Raw genomic sequence first — 19,854 nt, 5'->3', positions numbered from 1 at the left:
TAACCTCAAACGCTGGTCTTGTCTTGCACTGCCTGAACTGTTTTTTTCCGGTTCAAGACAGTTAGGGTATGTTGAAAAACTCCCATCTTATTTTCTTCCTCAACTTCAGAAGATATTTTAAAATCATCCTGCATCTCTGCAAAAGTACAGACCCAGTGTTTGCAAAAAAAACATACAAAGATCAAACACCCTTAACAAAAAAGGTAAAACAGCGAAAAAAAAAAAATTCCTCAAAAAACATAATTTCTTTATGACTGAAGAAAGAAAGACATGAACATCTTGGATTACAAGGGGGTGAGTCGTGGCCTAATGGTTAGAGAGTCGGACTTGTAACCCAAAGGTCCGGCAGGGATTGTACTGTAGGTGGGGGGAGTGAATGTACAGCACTCTCTCCACCCTCAATACCACGACTGAGGTGAGTCCCTTGAGCAAGGCACCGAACCCCCAACTGCTCCCCGGGCGCCGCAGCAATGGCTGCCCACCGCTCCGGATGTGTGTTCACGGTGTGTATGTGTTCACTACTGTGTGTGTGCACTTGGATGGGTTAAATGCTGAGCACAAATTCCTAGTATGGGTCACCATACTTGGCCTCACGTCACCTCCTTTCCTTTCCTTTCCTTTCCTTTCCTTTCCTTTCCTTTCCGAGTACATTTATCTGTAAATTTTTGTTCTTGAAGTAAACTTCTCTTTTAATTAGGTGATCAAATAAATGTTCCCGCTTATTATTCTGTGGGAACTGCAATACAGGATTCTTTGATTAACTTCTTTTGTAACATTTAATGTCACTTATGAATCATTTAATGCATTTCTGTTGAATGCAGTTTTGCTAAATTTCCTTCAAGAAAAAAAAAACACTTTTGAATGGTTAGCAGTGACTATTTTTAGCTGGTGCTGGTCATTAGTGTTAAAGGGCTGATAGATAAAGAATTATGCTCGAGTGAGGTTTTAGACACAACCCTTACAGGAAAACATTCTTTCAATTAGTAATGTAAAACAATGGCTCAAACTTCTGGCTAGTTCCTACAAAGTTCTAAAGGCTTTGTTTTGTTTCTGAATAGTGTAGCCTGCACCTGCACAGCTTGAGGCCAAAGTAATTGCTCTTGTTTTCCAGCGTAGCGGAGGAAAACGCCACATCCTGTGTTATTGTTCTTTAATGCTTGCTAAGGTGCCACTGCTAATTTGTCATCAAGTCATGTGCCGTGCAAAATTTCTGAGTGAGGGTTACCTTTACCGTGGCTGGGCTGACCTGGCCTTTCCATTTACATTATCATGTTTGGCAGTTGTTCTTGGATGGGGCTACATCCTGAAGGCACTGTGTCTGATCAGGTTTGTCAACAGAACTCGGAAATCTTAGGAAACATGCTGTGTGTTTTGGGTGACTTTGAGGATCCAGATTGTGTTATCGAAGCTGTGGCTGATAAAGATAAATGGATATGTGAGCCTACGTTTTAATTGCCGGATGAAACGGATTTGTTAAAGGAAAATCCTCTTCTATGGTGCAGTCATTCTGCAGTGAAGTTCAGAGAGTGGGCAGCTTTTTGCATTGTGCATGCTGCATGGAACAATGAACATTGTTATCCGTGATGTCCGATTTGCGAATGAATGAGTCGGTTCTTAATGAATCAGTCTCAAGCATGTCCCAAACTCACAAGTTGTTTGTATGAAGTGGTCTAATAACTGACTCGCTCACTGAAGCGTTAGCCATTTTCAAAATGAACTTCAGCATGAATAACACTGATGTTTATTTATTTATTTCGTTTTTTTTTCTTGAATTATTTCTGAATGTTCCATTTTAAATACCAATTGCTACCTACTCATTTTTATTTTAAAAGAGAGATTTCTATGTGTGTGTGGATTCTGCTTTTAAAAGTCTTTTTGTAGATTTTTCTAAGCTGACTCTGTAATCACCAGAGAATGGAAATGCTCATTAACATACTTTTTACAGGCCCGACTCACATAACTTTTAATTTAAACACAAAGACAGGCAGGAAAAGGGAAGCATTCCATTGTCACAGCGAGAAATTGTGGTCTTGCTCACTGCTCTCAAGGGAAGCATGCCAGTTACTGCTCTCAGTGTTCTTCAAACATTAACATTTGAGGAACTACAGTTGCTTCCCATTTCTGTAATCTTTGGCTAACACGCTTGTAAATCGCGTAAGTGTTGTTTGATAGTTTGCCTTTTGCAGCTTCATTTGCATAAAGATGGTTCTTGTTTGATACAGCTTAATTGTTTTTAGCTTGCACTCAGCCTTCGTGTTGTAGAGCAGGAGACTTTGGTCTTGCTGATGAATGAAACATTTGGCAGCAGCCAGTGCTGGTTAGATGAATGTGCCTAAAGGGCCTGACTTTCACTTATGAGAAAGCTGCCTTATTGAATCAGGAATACGTTGTGGCCTAGACTTGAAATTCGATGATTTTTGTTTAATTGAGGTCGTCTTTGCAGCGTTATTGAAACTTGTACAAAAGAGCTGTAATACTGTTGCTGACAGTTAATTATTCTGATTTATCTGTCAGCCCTATAACACCAGTGTCCAGCGTCAACTAAAAATAATCACTACTGACTTAATGGGATAGTTCAGGCAAAAATGAAAATTCTGTCATTAATTACTCACCCTCATGTCGTTCCAAACCCGCAAGACCTTCATCTTCCGAACACAAATTAAGATGAAATCCAAGAGCTTTCTGATCCTGCATAGACATCAACACAACTGCCACGGTCAAGGCCTGGAAAGGTAGTAAGGACATCGCTAAAATAGTCCATATGACATCAGTGGTTCAACCTTGATTTGATGGCGCTATGAGAATAATTTCCATGCACAAGTAAAACTAAAATAATGACTCTATTCAATAATTTTTTCTCTTCTGTGTCAGTCTTTGATTGACATTCACAACAATACCATGACACATACGTGTGCATTCCTCTGCTTAAAAACAAGGCGCAGTGAATCCAGGTTCTAAGTTAGAACAACAGGTCACCACACGTATGCAGGGTGGTACTCTCTGGGGAAGAAATAGTTGAATCAAGTCATTATTTTTGTTTTCTTTGCACCCAAAAAGTATTCTTGTAGCTTCATAACATTACGGTTGAACCACCGATGTCACATGGATTATTTTAGTGATGCGTTTATGTTCTGGGCTTTGAACATGTCAACTGCTTTAAATTACTTTTTTCCCCACATCAATCTACACTCCATAAACCATTATGACGAAGCAAAATCAGAATTCTTACAACTTCGTAAATTTATTAAAAATAAAAACTGAAATAAGTACATTGCATACTGTAAGTATTCATACTCTTAATTCAGTACTTAGCTAAAGCATCTTTTACAGTCTCAAGTTTTTTTGGGGTATGATGCGACAAGCTTTGTACATCAACATTATTTGGCGATTATATGCCATTTTTCTCCTAACCTCTTCACCGCTCAAGCTCTGTCAGGTTGGATGGGGAAAGACACATTTTCAGGTTTCTCCAGAAATGTTTGAATTGGTTCAAGCCCAGACTCTCGCTGGGCCACTCAAGCACATCCACAGTTGTCTATAAGCCACTCTTGCTGTGTGCTTTGGGTCATTGTCCTGTTGGAAGTTGAAGGGAAGTTTGGAAGGTGAACCTGAATGCTCTGGACTGGGTTGTCATTAAGGCTATTTCTATATTTTGCTGTGTTAAGCTTTACTTTTACTCTGAGTCCCTCAGTCCCTGCTACTTGAGGTTCACCAGACCAGAAAATATTGTTTCTCACAGTCTAAGGAGCCTTCAGGTGCTTTTTTTTTTTTTTTTTTTTTTTTTTTTTGCAAAGTCCAGGTGTGTTTTCATTTGTCTTCACTAAGAAGAGGATTGAGTCTTGCCACACTGCCATAAAGCCCAGATCGGTGGAGTGCTGCAGTGATGTTTGTTTTTCTGTTGGTTTTTGCTATCTTCACATATGATCACAGAGCTCAACTTGAGTGACCATCAAGATCTTGGTCACCACTCTAATGAAAGCTCTTCTCCATCAATTGCTCAGTTTGGCCAGGAGGCTGGCGTTATGAAGAGTCCTGGTTGTTTCAAACTTCTTCCATTAAGGCTAATGGAGACTGCATGCTTCTGTGAACCTTTAATGCAGCAGTTTTTTTTTTTTTCTGAATTCTTCCCCAGATCTGTGGCTTGATGCAATCCTGTTTCTGAGCTATACAAGCAGTGTTTTTAACCTCAGGGCTTGGTTTTTGCTCTGATATGCATTTGTGCTGTTTGACCTTTTAATTAAGAAGTGTGCCTTTCCAAATCATATCCATTCAATTGAATTTGCCACAGGTTAACTTCACTCATATTTAGTAACATCTATAGGCAGTATGAATGTTCCTGAGTTAAATTCATCCGTCCCAGATAAGGGTATTAATACTTATACAATGGAATCATTTAAGTTTTGTATTTTTTATAAATTTGCCAAAATGTTAACCTGTTTTTGCTTTACAATTGTGGCCTATGGATTGTAGATTGATGTGGAAAAAAGGCAGCAACATAACAAAAATGTAGGCATATGAATACTTTCTCAAGGCACTTTAAAGTGTCCTGGACCTTAAGTGCAGGCACCCCGAGTTCAGGTTGGGTCATTTCCTAATCCCTAGGATACATTTGTGCAAATGTTTTCTGACTCCTCATAACAATTTCTGGTAGCAGCACAGATTTGTTGTGAATGTTTCTGAGGGTGTATACTTGCATAACCTGCAAATGTGAAACCTTTTAGGTTGCCTCCTTAAAATAGTGTTTCTGTTTATTTTCTCAAAGGGATATTTTTTTTTAGAAGCGATTTCTTAAAAACGAAGGGAGGAAAAGTTGTTTACAATGCCATTGAACTGATTTGGCCTTTTTGTCAAGGGCCGCAGGATATTTTGTTAATAAGTAAAGCATGTTTTCTCCTGACACTGACATGAAAAGATCAAAAAAATCAATCTGAACATCGGGAGATGGAGAGTGAGTCACACCAAATGTCAGCTCTCTGTCACCTTCTCAATCCCTCAGAAATAAACGCTCGAGGAAAAAAAAAAAGACTATCATCTCATATCATCTCATCACCTCTTTTTTTTTTTTTTTTTTTCACGCAGACATTTTTATCGAGCACTGGCAGTTTTTGTCCTTTATGCTTCTGTTGTCAATCTCTGTATCTGTGATTAGTGACCTTGTTGATTGAGAAAGTTTGCATGCTTACGCACAAAACCAACCTGTGTTCTGTGGTTTATGTTGACAATGACATTTATGAACCATGACCATTTTTTTTTCTTTAATATATCTAAATAAGCTGTCTGGACAGGTCAATGAATGAGGCCATTCACTTCATCAATATTACGTTCTTACTAAGATTGTAATAGTAGTGATGCATTATGTTCATTTTGTCATTTGGCATCGTAATATTTCACAGAGTTAAAGGCCAGGCCTTTTCATATCCTGAGAGTCTTAATTAGCTGCCCAGCGACCCTTTAATTTCTAGCAAAGTCAAAGTTAAGGCACTTTTCTGTCCTGATGCACTATGCAGTACTTTGCTCTGTCCTGCTTAATTAGCCACAGAACTGCGCTTCTCCACTTTAATAGGACATAATAGCCGCTCTTTTGCCTTTTTGTCTTTTACATGCACTTTTAAATAAGATTAGCTTGAAATACTCCACATTAGAGCTTTGCTGAGTCCGGTGCATGCTAGAATAAACGACCCTGTTTTAGTATTCCTTTTTCCCCTCCACCTATAGCTTTCATTTTTAAACAGTTTTTTTCATTCTGGACACAAGATGGCAGTGTGACACTTTGAAAAACATCAGAAAACCCAGAAGCCCACTTTGGTTTGAGCCTGAGCGATACAGGGTTTCTGCTTCTTGAGTGCACAGTGGAATTTTTGCGCTGTTTAGTCAGATGTGTGGAAAGGTTGCTGTGGAGGCGTCTTTGAATTAAATTAAATCCTCTTTTGTCATCTTGCGTTAACAAAGAGACCATGACACGCAGCTGGAGGTTCGGGCTGAATTTAAGAAAGTCATTAGTCACCTTTAACTGCAAAGTAGATGCATTAAAATGGAGTCTAAAATGGCATAAATGGTAAAATATCAATCTTTTATGGATACCAGGTCTTAACAGTAAGGACTTTTTAAATGTATTTTATTAGCCTGGTCATAAAATATTTACTCATCCTCATTTTTACTTTTTTTTTTTTTTTTTTTTTTTTTTTTTTTTTTTTAACTGGCTTAACCTCAAAGAAATGATACAGTATGTATTAATTTAAAACAAACAAACAAACAAAAATGATTTGTGCCATTAAATAGCTATATTTTTTTTCCCACTAATTTATGTACTTTAAGGATATAATGCATTTATATTATTATTACTTTTAATTCTGATTATAAATCCAAATTTATATATACAAGTAAATTACTGTAAGAACTGGAAATAAATATTACATGCTATCAATGTATATTTCTTACATTTTACACATTAAAAAGTTTGGGATCATTAAGATTTTTAATGTCTAAGCTTAAGTCTTTCCTGCTCATTAAAACACTTTAAAAAATGATTAAAAATACAGACAAAACAGTAATATTGTGAAATATTATTACAATTTAAAATCCTGTTTTTTTTTTTTATATATACTTTAAAATGGAATTTATTCCTGTGATGCAAAGCTGAATTTTTAGCATCATTACTTCAGTCTTCTGTTTATTGTCAATGTTGCAAACCGTTGTGTTGCTTAATATTCTTTTGAAACCTGTGATACTTTTTTCAGGGTTCTTTGATGAATAAAACGTTAAAAAGAACAGCATTTGTTTAAAATAAAAATTGTTTGTAAGAATGTACACTATCATTCAAAGTTTGGGGTCAGTTTTCTTTGAAAGAAATGAATACTTTTATTCACCAAGGATGTGTTAAATAGATAAAAGGTGGTAGCAAAGACTTAAGTTGTTAGAAAATATTGCTATTCTGGATAAATGCTGTTCTTTTTAACTTTTTGTTTATCAAAGAATCCTGAAAAAAGTATCATGGGTTCCAAAAAAAAAATATTAAGCAGCACTGTTTCCAACACTGATAATAAATCAGCATATTAGAATGATTTCTGAAGGATGTAGATAAAAATTCAGATTTACATCACAGAAATAAATTGCATTTTAAAGTGAATTTAAATTGAAAACTGTAGATTGCAATAATATTTCATAATATTACTTTTTTCCTGTATTTTAATCAAATAAATGAAGTTTTGAGCATAAGAGACTTATTTAAAAAACAAAAAAAATCTTTGTAAAATGCCATTGTCTGTGAAACTATTTTCACTCTTACATGATCATTTTTCTTGCTTTTCCAGGATGTTTTGAATAACCTTGGCTCATCTGAGTTGGATGAGGATGACCTGATGCTGGATCTTGACCTCTCTGATGACCAGCGACCTCACCATGGTATGTTTTCACTCCAGTTGACTCCAGTTGCTCTCTTCTTTTTGCTTCAGACTCTCAAACATGTTATATGGCGTTTCTCTCATTCATATTCATGCTGTTAAATCTTTGAATATCTTGTTATAGTAATTACACATTCTTATAATAGCTGCATCGCTTGAAGAAATGATTTTTGCCTTGATAAAAAAAGATGAGACCTTATCCTCCTCCCTACTTTAGCGGAAGAAGACTTCTAGATTTTAATACCTTGTAAAATATTACACCATGAAGTTATGCACGAATACAATTATGAATTAGTCATGTCGTCATCTTAATTTTCCAAATGTTCTGATATTTCGGGAGGAGTTACATCAGCGCGTGTGACGCTACACGTTAACATGCACCACAGGCAGAGCCTCTAGACAGATAAACACTGCGAATGTCATTGCTGATATTTACTAAAGCAGTTTTTTTTCGCAAGAGAAGTAAATAGCGCAGCGCCTGTGCATGAAGTCGTTTTAGCATGAACTTCCACTGGATCAGTGGTTCTCAAGTGGTTTTGCTTCAGGACCCAGATTATTGGACAATTGGCCATCTAACACTACTAAATTTAGGCTTTTTTTGTACAAAAATGTCTTAAAATGTAAATAAATCCTTCATTTCATGAAAACAAAGTTGAAGCTTGTTTTCACCCAGAGGTTTTTTTTTTTTTCTTAATTTGCTGTTAAAGCCTCCCGGGAGGATTCTAGTCAGTCTCTTGCATCTTGCCTCAACCTGCTGCCCTCACCCCTGGAGGCATCCACCGACCGGACCCCTGGAAGAGAGCCCAAGGAGCCCACCCTCAGGTATGTTTTCGCAATTTCACAGACACACTGTGAACATGAATGTTTCAACAGTGGGGATAATGTTACATGCCCGCTTTAAGGACTCAGTAATGGTGTTTACCTTGTTACAAACCACACAATGATCATCCAATTGTTTCATGAATGTGAATAGATTTGAAGAGCTCAACATTTGGATTTTTTCTGCTGGCCTAGCCAAACTTGTAGTTCACATTGGTACTTGCCTGCCAACATTACAAGAAAATGGATATTAGAAATAGATTTTTTTGGTAACACTTTACAATAAGATTTATTATGGAGGCCCGTTTCCGCCACTGAATAGAAAATAAAAAAAGGTTATTGCGACTTTTTATGTCACAATTCTGACTTTTTTTCCTCAGAATTGCGTAATACACACTTTTACAAAAGGTAAAAAGTTGCAGTTGCGAGTAAAGTCAGAATTGCGATTTTATATCTTGCAGTTCTGAGAAATAAAGTCAGAATTGTGAGATATAAACTTGCAATTCTCTGAACATATCAGTCTTTTTTTTCACATCACTTATAACTCGCAATTCTGCCTTTTTTTTTTTTTTTTTTTTTTTTTTTTTTTTTTTTTTAGAATTGTGAAGTAAAAAGTCGCAGTTGCAGATTTTAAAGTCAGCATTGCGACTTCATATCTTGCAGTTCTGAGAAATAAAGTCAGAATTGTGTGATATAAACTCACAATTATGAGTTCAGTCAGTGAGTTGCAATTCTGTGAATATATCAGTCTTTTTTTTTCTCCTCAGAACTGGACTTTATAACTCTCAATTCTGACTTTTTTTTCCTCAGAATTGTGAGTTTAAGTCAGAATTGTGTGATAAACTCACAATTGTGAGTTATTAAGTCAGAATTGTGTTATATAAACTTGCAATTCTGAGAAATAAAGTCAGAATTGTGTGATATAAACTCACAATTATGAGTTCAGTCAGTGAGTTGCAATTCTGTGAATATATCAGTCTTTTTTTTCTCCTCAGAACTGGACTTTATAACTCTCAATTCTGACTTTTTTTTTTCTCAGAATTGCAAGTTTAAGCCAGAATTGTGTGATATAAACTCACAATTGTGAGTTAAGTCAGAATTGTGAGATATAAACTTGCAATTCTGTGAACATATCAGTCTTTTTTCCTCTTCAGAACTGGACTTTATAACTCGCAATTTTGACTTTTTTCTCAGAATTGTGAGGTAAAAAGTCACAGTTGCGAGTTATAAAGTCAGAATTGCTACTTCATATCTTGCAGTTCTGAGAAATAAAGTCACAATTGTGTGATTATAAACTCACAATTGTGAGTTAAGTCAGAATTGTGAGATATAAACTTGCAATTCTGTGAACATATCAGGCTTTTTTTTTTCTCAGAACTGGACTATAACTCGCAATTCTGACTTTTTTTTTCTTAGAATTGTGAGGTAAAAAGTTGCGGTTGCGAGTTATAAAGTCAGAATTGCAACTTTGTATCTTGCAGTTCAGAATTGTGATATGAACTTGCAATTCTGAGAAATAAAGTCGGAATTGTGTGATTATAAACTCACAATTGTGAATTAAGTCAGAATTGTGAGATATAAACTTTTTCCTCATATTTGCGAGTACATATTTCGCAATTCTGACTTTATTTCTCGCAATTGTGAGTTTATATCCTGCAATTCTTACTTTATTTCTCAGAACTGTGAGACATAAATTCACAATTGTGAGTTATAAAATCAGTTACAAGTTTATATGACGCAATTATGAGAAAAAAAGTCCGAATTACGAGATATAACCTCGCAATTGCAAGAAAAAAAGTCAGAATTGTGAGATTAAAAAGTGGCAATTACCTTTTTTATTCAGTGGTGGAAACAGGCTTCCATAGTTATCATTAGTTAACTACATTAATTAACAAACTAAGAATGAACAATACTCTTACAGCATTTATTAATCTTAGTTAATGTTCATTTTAGAATTTAATAATGCTTTTTGAAAAGTTGTGTTTGTTATTGTGAGCTAACATGAACAAACAATGACGGTATTTGTGTTAACTAACATATCTAACACTCAAAGATTATTAAATAGTGTAAAAAATGTATTGTTCATTGTTTGTTCGTTCATGTTAGTTAATACATTAACTAAAGATAACACGTCACCTTATTATAGATGTTTTTCCTGAACGCGGAAGTCACGTCTGACTCTTAACCTGAAGAATGCTTTGCATTTCCGGTCTCCAATGTTTCTAGTCAAATTATCTATATTCCAAGTTGATAATCTAATGTTAAACCTATTAAAATATTTTTAAAAAGCACATGGCTCTATAGCGCCATCACTTGACAATAATGCAATAACCGTCATTTGTCAGTGCCTCACCCCTCCAAGTTTAATGAGTGTGTAGATGACACGAAGCTGCCAATGTTAGCTACGTTAAAAACAGATGAGGGCTATTTGAATAGGTTCCTATGGAGACCGGAACAGAAAAGCATTCAATCTGACGTTAGACTTCGTAATGGCGGCGCTCTTGGTTTACTAAGGAAAAAGCTCTATAAAGTGTTACTGATTTTGTTTTATTTTATTATTATTATTTTTTTGATTTGTACTTCTGTTTAGCAAGGATGCAGTACATTCATCAAACAAAAGTCACAGTAAAGGCATTTACAGTGTTACAAAAATATATATTTCAAATAAATGCTGTTCTTTTCAACTTTCTATTTATCAAAAAAGTATCACAGTTTCCACAAAAATATTAACAATTGTTTTCATCATTTATAAAAATAGTAAATGTTTCTTTAGCACCAGATCAGCATATTAGAATGATTTCTGAACGGTTATGTGACACTGAAGGCTGGAATAATGGCTGAAAATTCAGCTTTGCCATCACAGGAATAAATTACGTTTTAAAATGTATTCAAATACAAAACAATTGATCAAAATTGTAATAATATTTCACAGTATTACAGTTTTTACTGTAGTTTTTAACAAATAAATGCATGTTTTTTAAATCCTTAAAAAGTGCTTATTGTTTTTAGTTCCTTAGAGGAATAGTTCAACCACAAATGAACATTCTGTCATCCTTTATTCACTCTTATGTTGGTTCAAACATCAATGGCTTTTTCTTTTGTGAAACAGAACAGAAAGATTTTGATCCAGACACCGAAAATGTCATTAAAGTAATCTCTGCTTCAGTTATTGACACGTTACTGATATAAGCAAGGAAAAGCTATTAAATGTTTATTAATAAACACTTGGCCACATTTAAAAAAACGCTTAACGTGTATAAAACTGAACATTTGGCTGAAACATTACATTTAGTAACAGAATCTTTGACATCATCATCAGCAAGCATGTCAAATGATCCGTCATCATCCATCATGTAAATAATGATGGATGATATATTGATGGAAGGAAGTTTTTTGTTTACAGAGTGTCAGTTTAAGTATATTGTGATATTCTGAGAATTTTCATTTTGGAGCATCAACACTTATTTAAAGGATTGTCGTACTATGTTAAAGGGATAGTTGCCCCAAAAATGAAAATTCTGTCATTAATTAATCACCCTCATGTCATTCCAAACCTCTGAGACCTTCGTTCATCTTCAGAACACAAATTAAGATATTTTGCAGGGTTTAGAATGCTCTTGGATTTTATCAAAAATATCTTAATTTGTGTTCCGAAGAAGAATGAAGGTCTTATGGGTTTGGAATAACTTGAGGGTGAGTAATTAAAAACAGAATTTAAATTTTTGGGTGAACTATCCCTTCAAACTGAAGCACAGCTTTAGCCAGACTGAAGCATTTTGATCAAATGAATTCATAGACGAGCAAGTGAACTACAGCGTTCGCTAACTAACATGTCAAGAAATACAGTCACGTCAAAAATGACGTGAGATTAAACTGATTCATACAGTTGTGTTCTCAGTGGATGCGAGTCCTACTTCATCCACAGCTTTGCATCTTGTTCCCTAAACGATCAGAACTAACTTTCTCTGATGTATTGACATGGGCATTGAGTGCGCCGACAGTTGTATGATTTGATAACGTTCTTTCAAACTCTACTCTACTCTGGCTGGCAGTTTCATCCTCATGCGTAATGAAAGCAGAGTCATTTCAAAACCGGATGAATCCCATGTGGACACAGAGCAAATTATATTAGCATGGAAATTAGCCTAGAAAATTGAATACATTTCCTGACCTTATAATTATTTGTACAGTTTTTAGAGCATGCCCCAAAATAGAGCGGGTTTATTTTGAAATTATTACAGAATGTACTCTACACAACTGTTACATGTCGGCGACTTGTAATAAGTCCCGTATTTGTTTTCTGCAAAAGTTTCAATGTTTAAACGCAACACCATAGTGCCAAATATTACCTTATATTGCTGAAAGGTTATGAGAAGTACTTTTCCAAACCAACACTGTTATATGACATTTTATAGTATATTTGAGCTAGCGAATGCCTCATAAAAGCCGTGCTGCTTCTAGAAAGCGTATTTTCGCCTTGTCAGCAGGTGGTGATTGAATGACCTTGTCTTGATGTCTTTGACACAGTTTTGAATGAGATTTCTTAGTGAGTAGCCCCACAAACCAGTTGTTTTTTTTTTATTTGTTTTGCTATTACTGCATCTGAGGAAGTTCTGTATTTTGTTCTCATCAAGTTAAAGATCTTACAGTTTGCGCCATGATTATCTGACCCTGTTATTGACAAAGGGTTTTTGCTTTTTCATTGTCAGCCAGGCTATTGCTATTCATGTTGCGTTCGCTAATTTCATTAGCAATTATTTATGGCGTGGGTTGGTGTATTAACAGTGTTTAAAGAGCTTTCAAAGGCATAGTTCATCAACAAAATGAAATTCTGTATATTTACTTAGCCCTATGCTATTTTAGACGCACATTCTGATACTTTTCTGTGAAAAACAGAAGCAATATGTTTCGGATCTTTTTAAATAAACAAGTTCATTGTGTTTTTAAACAAACAAACAAAAAAACAATGACAGAAGTAGGCTATTTGACTTGTACATGATACTTTGAGTCTTCTGAAGCTGTATGATAGCTTTATGAGGTTGAAATTTAGGTGTATATTTACTGGAAAATGTTTTCTCCACTGTGTCTCTCAAATCTCATTCCACATACAGTATAGTTTAAAGGTGCCATAGAATGGAAAACTGTATTTACCCTGGCATAGTTGAATAATAACAGTTCTGTACATGGACATGACATACCAAGAGTTGCGATCATTAATAGTTACGCCCCCAACATTTGCATAGCCGAATCATCAGAAGTTCTGCAGCTAGGCTATTGTGGAAAAAAAAAAAAAACAACAAAGCGAGGACAATAGCGAAAATGGCAGATCACGGGAATAAATGTTATGTTCCAGGTTGTGCAGGGGATGTTAAGTGCAGGGATGGGTTGGTGTCTGTAACTTACTCAGAAAGGCAAGGAAACCAAATAAGGTAATCTAATAAAATAAGGCGAGCCACTGAAAAGAGACGGTTAGCTTATTGCTAGTGGTAGCCTGTTACATTGCAGTACATAAGATTTCACTTACCACATACACAGTGTAAGGGGAGATGACTGCACGGGGGGACGATGGCGAATGATTTGCAGATCCTGATCACTGCTGACAGCATTTAAACTTGTCAAATGCGGTAAGTACTGCGGCTGTAGTATAACGTTACACAGAGCACGTGTGATCGCCGATCTCAAAAGTGAAACTAAAAGTTATCGTGCATTCAAAATGGCAGTTTCAATGAACCGCATATTAATAGCGGCTCGAGCTCCGTAATTAAATATATATTTTCCTCCATGTGTTCCTTCCTGCTGTGTGAGAGCGAGCCGCTCTGTGAAACAGCCAATCAGAGCAGAGCTCATCATTATTATTCAGGAACCTTCCAAATAAGGTAATAACAGAGCATTTCATTCTAGGGACAAATCCTAGGGTTGTAAATGGACCGTTTCTGGAGACTTTTTGCCCTTACCTTTTATGTAGATATCAGAGAACAATTTAAAATATTGTATACATGCATTCTATGGCAATTTAAAAGTGTATAGTCTAAAAACATAAATTAATCAAAGCTGGCATCTTCTGTACATTTCTAAAATTAAAAGTATTTCAAAATAATGCTGTTCTTTCAAACTTTGTTCATCAAGGATCGCAGTTTGTATCATGCTTTTCACAAACATATTAAGCAACAAAATTGTTTTCAATTGTTCAGTTGATGATGATATGATTCTTGAGCGCTAAGTCAGAGGATTAGAATCATTTCTGAAAGATCATGTGACACTAAAATAATGTAAATGTATAGGTACATTGCATATTAAAAATGACCAGTTATTTTAAATTAAAAAATATATAGTAATACTGTAAAATATTATTACAATTGAATAAATTCAGGAAGCATAAAAGATTTCAGTTACACTTTACTTAAAGCCTTTATTTATAATGAATTAGGGTTTTTAAAGGGTATAATGCATTATTATCATTCATAATGTGCTTTGTAATACATTATATCTTGTCGTAATTAATTATAATCAAATTTAAAATTAATAGTGTTAACTTAGGTTACAATTATTCATGACTGAGATCATACAATACATTATATAGTGCATTACAATGCATAACTAATGCATTAAAACTACTTTTAGAATGCATTATACAAAAAAAAACTTTAAGTAATGTGTTAGTCAGAAGTCTTCCCAACTCCAAACTTTTTTGAACAGTGGTATATTTGGATGTATTGCATTTGGGTATGACGCGCATCTGAATGTTTGAATAATGACTTAAACTTCAATATGTTCCTATTTGTTCCTATATGGCTTCTGCAGAATATAGCTCACCAGTCATGGATTTTTTCTTTTATTTACTGGAGCTCTCTGCCTGCCATAATCACCCTAAACTATTTTTGTATGGACAAAGAATGTTTTCTATAAAGGCAGCATACTGCTTTGGAGCAACATGAGGGTGAGTAAATAATCACAAACTTGCATTTTTGGGTGAACTATCTATTTTTATGTTGCTTGTAGCATCTAATAAATCATCCAGCATTGAAAATAATGAAACTCAAAAGAAGTAAAGTAGTTGGCTTTTTCTCATGTTTGTCAAATTCATCATTTGAAAGACTAGAGAGAAACTGCTTCAAAGATGCATGGGATTGCGGGATAGTGTCATTATGGTGGGGAGGTGTCAGCTAGTATAGATGTCTTTAATGGACAGTGGCTGGGAGGCCTGTTTTCTGCTGTGAGTCAGCTCAGCTAGAGTTGAGGATGCACTGTTTGATGGGCTATAATCCTACACCCTGACTAAGTGACAAGATATATTATCCCAAGGCGAAATCTGGGCTGTTGGTGTGGAAAACGCATCAGCCGTCAACGAGACTGATGCACGGCAGCTCGTGTTATGTTTTTCTCGCTCAGCGACGCAGCGCTAGCCCATTTTACAGCTCTGAAGAGAGGCAGAAGGAAGTGTTTTGCTCTGTGAAGGGAGACAGCAAGATGAAGCTATAGGAAGAGCCGAAAAAAGAGCTTAGTCCATCTTAGCAGTGCTGCAAAAGACAGTGTAAAGGTTTATGATTGGTTTTCTCTTATACAGCTTTCACACACAGAGAGGCACAGTTTAAATGAAAGGAAACTGAAATCCTCAACCATATCCTTTTTTTTCCATTTTGTGAGGAACAAAATGATCAACTCTCTATTGCAGTTTGATCTGATTTAGTTATACTATCAGCAAGGTCGTCTAGAAGGAAAGAAAATCTAATTGCTCATAAGACCCATTTAGTTTTCTTGTACGCTTTGTCTAAATCATATTTTCTTCGTCTTTTCTTTAGAGGTCAATCATATTTTCCTTATTAAAAGTTTCACATCAAGACATTTTTAAACGTATGTGACCCTGGACCGCAAAACCAGTCATAAGGGTCGTGGGTAAGCTTTCCATTGATGTATAGTTTGTTAGGATAGGACAATGTTTGGCTGAGATACAACTATTTGAAAATGTGGTATCTGAGGGTGCAAAAAAATCTAAATATTGAGAAAATCACCTCTAAAGTTGTCCAAATTAAGTTCTAAGCAATGCATATGTGACCCTGGACCACAAAACCAGTCATAAGGTTAAATTTTACAAAACTGAGATGTATACATCATATGAAAGCTCAATAAATAAGCTTTCTATTGATAAATGGTTTGTTAGGATAGGACAATATTTGGCCGAGATACACCTATTTGAAAATCTGGAATCTGAGGGTGCAAAAAAATCAAAATACTGAGAAAATCACCTTTAAAGTTCTCCAAATTAAGTTCTTAACAGGCATATTAATAATCAAAAATTACATTTTTATATATTTATAGTAGGAATTTTACAAAAAATCTTCATGGAACATGATCTTTACTTAATTTCCTAATGATTTTTGGCATAAAAGAAAAATCAATAATTTTGACCCACACAATGTATTTTTGGCTATTGCTACAAATATACCCCAGCGACTTAAGACTGGTTTTGTGGTCCAGGGTCACATATTACAAATCAGAAATTAAGTTTTGATATATTTGCAGTACGAAATTTACAAAATGTCTTCATGGAACATGATTTTTACTTAATATCTTAATGATTTTTGGCATAAAAGAAAAATCGATAATTTTGACCTATGCAATGTATTTTTGCATATTGCTACAAATATACCCATACTACTTATGGCTGGTTTTGTGGTCCATGGTCACCTAAAAAATCTGTTGTAACCTACAAGGAGACCATTCCTGGTGACTTTCATGAGCAGACATGTTGGCTATAGAGCTGCACTGCCATGATGTTGATCTGTAGGTCAAACCACAAAGTGAATTCGTCCTATGTTCTCAACAGAATTCATAATGGGTTAGAATAGTTTTTGAATAAGTAAAATAAATCTCCTACCTACTAACATAAGGATTATATAAACAACCATTTGTAATGTGAAATTCATGTTGTAGAACTAAATGTGAACATCTCCAAGTCATGTAAATGATAGATATTTTACTCATAAGTTAAAAAATCTTATAGAAAATAGAGAACATTCTAATTGTCTACCATGTTTAGGACTAAACTGAACAGCTCTATATTAATGTACTTCTACTGCTACCAATACAATTCTTATTATGATTTGTTATTAGAAATTAGGGGTGGGTGACTAAAATATTTATATCACGATATGAATAATTTTATTTCACGGTAACAACATATTGCGACATAGTTATTTTTTTTATCTTTATGATATCAATTTTGGATACCATAGAAATTTCATATTTCTTGTCACCACACTCTTAAAAATAAAGGTTCCAAAAGGGTGTTTTTGCAGTGATGCCATAGAAGAACCATTTTTGGTTCCCCAAAGAAACTTTCAGTGAACAGTTCTTAAAAGAACCATTTTGAAGAATGTTTAAAAAATCTAAAGAACCTTTTTTGACTATAAAGAACCTTTTCTGCATTTGAAAGTTTCCATGGATGTTTAAGGTTCTTCATGGAACATCGATGTCAATAAAGAACCTTATTTTTAAGAAAGATCACAAAAAAACCCCCTAAAAAACAAACTAAAGCTTACTGAAGACGAGTAAACCGTCAATGATTAAATAAGAATTAGAAATTAATTACAAACAATAGGACAAAAAAACTACAGTAGAATAAATAAGAAATGCTACATGCATTGTATAAAGTAATTAAATGTATAAAAACACTGGATATTATTCACTGTGTAAATTAAATATATATTTCATCTTATTAAAGTTACAAAAGTTACTTAGTTAGCAGCAGTGAGGATTTTCTCTTTTGTTGTTTAAATATGAACAACAGACGGCAGGAATATTAGACTGCTGTCATTTTAAGAGCTACCAGGATCCAATATACTGTTACACACTTGTTTTCTCAGCTGTTTGCTTTCACCTAAGTCCTAACTTACTGTGTTTATGAGGATACTTGCAAAGACGTGCAATTTGACAAACACAAGTGTGTGTATTTAACCATTGAAGGCCTATAAAGTGCTAAAAATAACTCCCGTGCACACGACTCTCTGACAGCGAAATGTGGTCTCTTTAGCTGCTGTTTGCATTTCAACATCATGTTTTTAAACCGCAATGCTTAAAAAGATGCAAACAATACATTTTGTGACCACGTAGCACAGTAAAGTCACGTGAGCATGTAGCTGTAATGGAGATCATAATTGAAAATCAAAATTCTACCGGTTAATCATGTCTACCGGTATATCGCCCACCCTATTATGAGTCATTTATTTATATGGTTAAATATAATTATAATTAAATTAGAATTATTAATAATTGGTCAAGTATTACAGTATGTTGTCGTTCATGTTAATATAAATCATGTTTAAATTATGTAGAGGATTCCAGAGCTCAATGTTTTATAAAGCGCAAACATAAAAGTACACAAAGATGAAGAGACTGCAAAATGTAAACAACTTCCTGAGTGCACCTTTAGCCCAGAGACAGAGAGAAAGCACTGAAATGCTGAGACGCAAAGCTTACGACCAGCTGGGTTCTCGCTCTCTTTCTCTCTTCCTCTCTTCCTCTTGTCCTTCAGGAGCAGGTTTGCTTCAGCAGGGGGCAGACTCCTCAGCTCTCCGCAAGCTGTGGTCCTCCACAACAGAAGGCAGCATGTCTGGCCTTGTGCTACTTTCCCCAGTCTCCTTACCTAAGTCTGTCAAGGTGATTCAAAGAAAGAGAGCGAGAGGGGACTTTCAAGGAAACTCGGGTGTGACAAAAGGAGCACTAGACTTTTTGTGTGAGCATAACTAATTGCTGAGATCCAGTCAGATGTGGGGATTTTTATTTATTTATTTTTTCCCTGAAGTGTTGAGTTGGGGGTGTGATTATTCCTAACCTTTGATCCCACTTGCGGTTCTGGCGTCATGTTGATTTCTCCACAGTCAGTGGTGTGTGTGAGACAAGGAGAGATCTGGCTTGGGGAAAGTCTCCTGGGGGTCTGGCTGAGTCACAGCGGCAGAATCCATTGTTGTCACACGTAGCAAGGAAGCTTGTGACATCACTGATTGGACACACAGTCTTTGTGAGGCCGACCGCCTCTTCGCCTGATGTGCATCCACAAGCCATGAAATGTTAAAACACTAATGGTTCTTAGTCATAAATGGATTTTTTTGAGGCTTTTATGACATGTTGACTCTACATTCATTTTCCTCTACAGTAAGAATTGCTACCTTCTAATAGAAAAGGATTAGTTCACTCCAGAATTAAAATTTCCTGATAATTTACTTTACCCTTATGTGATGCAAGATGTTCATTTCTTTCTTCGAAACGAAAGGTTTTTGAGGAAGACTTTCCTGGATTTTCAATGGGGATCAGCAGGTTGAAGGTCTAAACTGCAGTTTTGATGCAGCTTCAAATGGCTCTGTACAATCCCAGCCGAGAAATAAGGGTCTTATCTAGTGAAAAGATCGGTCATTTTCTAAAAAAAAAAAACATTTCTATACTTTTTAATTACAAATGCTCATCAAAGAAATCAAACAGCCTTTACAAAACCAAAAAAAAAAACCTGAGGTCTGATCCAAGCGGGTTCGGGTCCAAAACTTCTACGAGTGCATTGGACACGGTTTGGGTTCGTTATTAGTGGTCTTAGGTAATTAAAATAAATGCTTTTTCTTTTGAACTATCTCGTATCCTTAGCCTC

General features: G+C 35.3%; 1 protein-coding gene across 1 annotated transcript in view; it reads left to right on the top strand.

Annotated features, from left to right (window-relative positions):
- Positions 1-19,854, top strand: part of LOC141287686 (serine-rich coiled-coil domain-containing protein 1-like) — a 53,592-nt gene that overhangs the window by 9,493 nt on the left and 24,245 nt on the right. Inside the window, exons 3-5 of the mRNA XM_073819829.1 lie at positions 7,311-7,401; positions 8,108-8,222; positions 15,028-15,034. Coding sequence (XP_073675930.1) covers positions 7,311-7,401; positions 8,108-8,222; positions 15,028-15,034 — 213 coding nt within the window. The remainder of the gene's footprint in view (positions 1-7,310; positions 7,402-8,107; positions 8,223-15,027; positions 15,035-19,854) is intronic.

Source organism: Garra rufa, chromosome 15, assembly GCF_049309525.1.
Source record: "Garra rufa chromosome 15, GarRuf1.0, whole genome shotgun sequence".
In the NCBI taxonomy this organism is placed as follows: Eukaryota; Metazoa; Chordata; class Actinopteri; order Cypriniformes; family Cyprinidae; genus Garra; species Garra rufa.
Note: the sequence above shows the minus strand (reverse complement) of the source record. Positions and strands in the feature narration are given on the sequence as shown.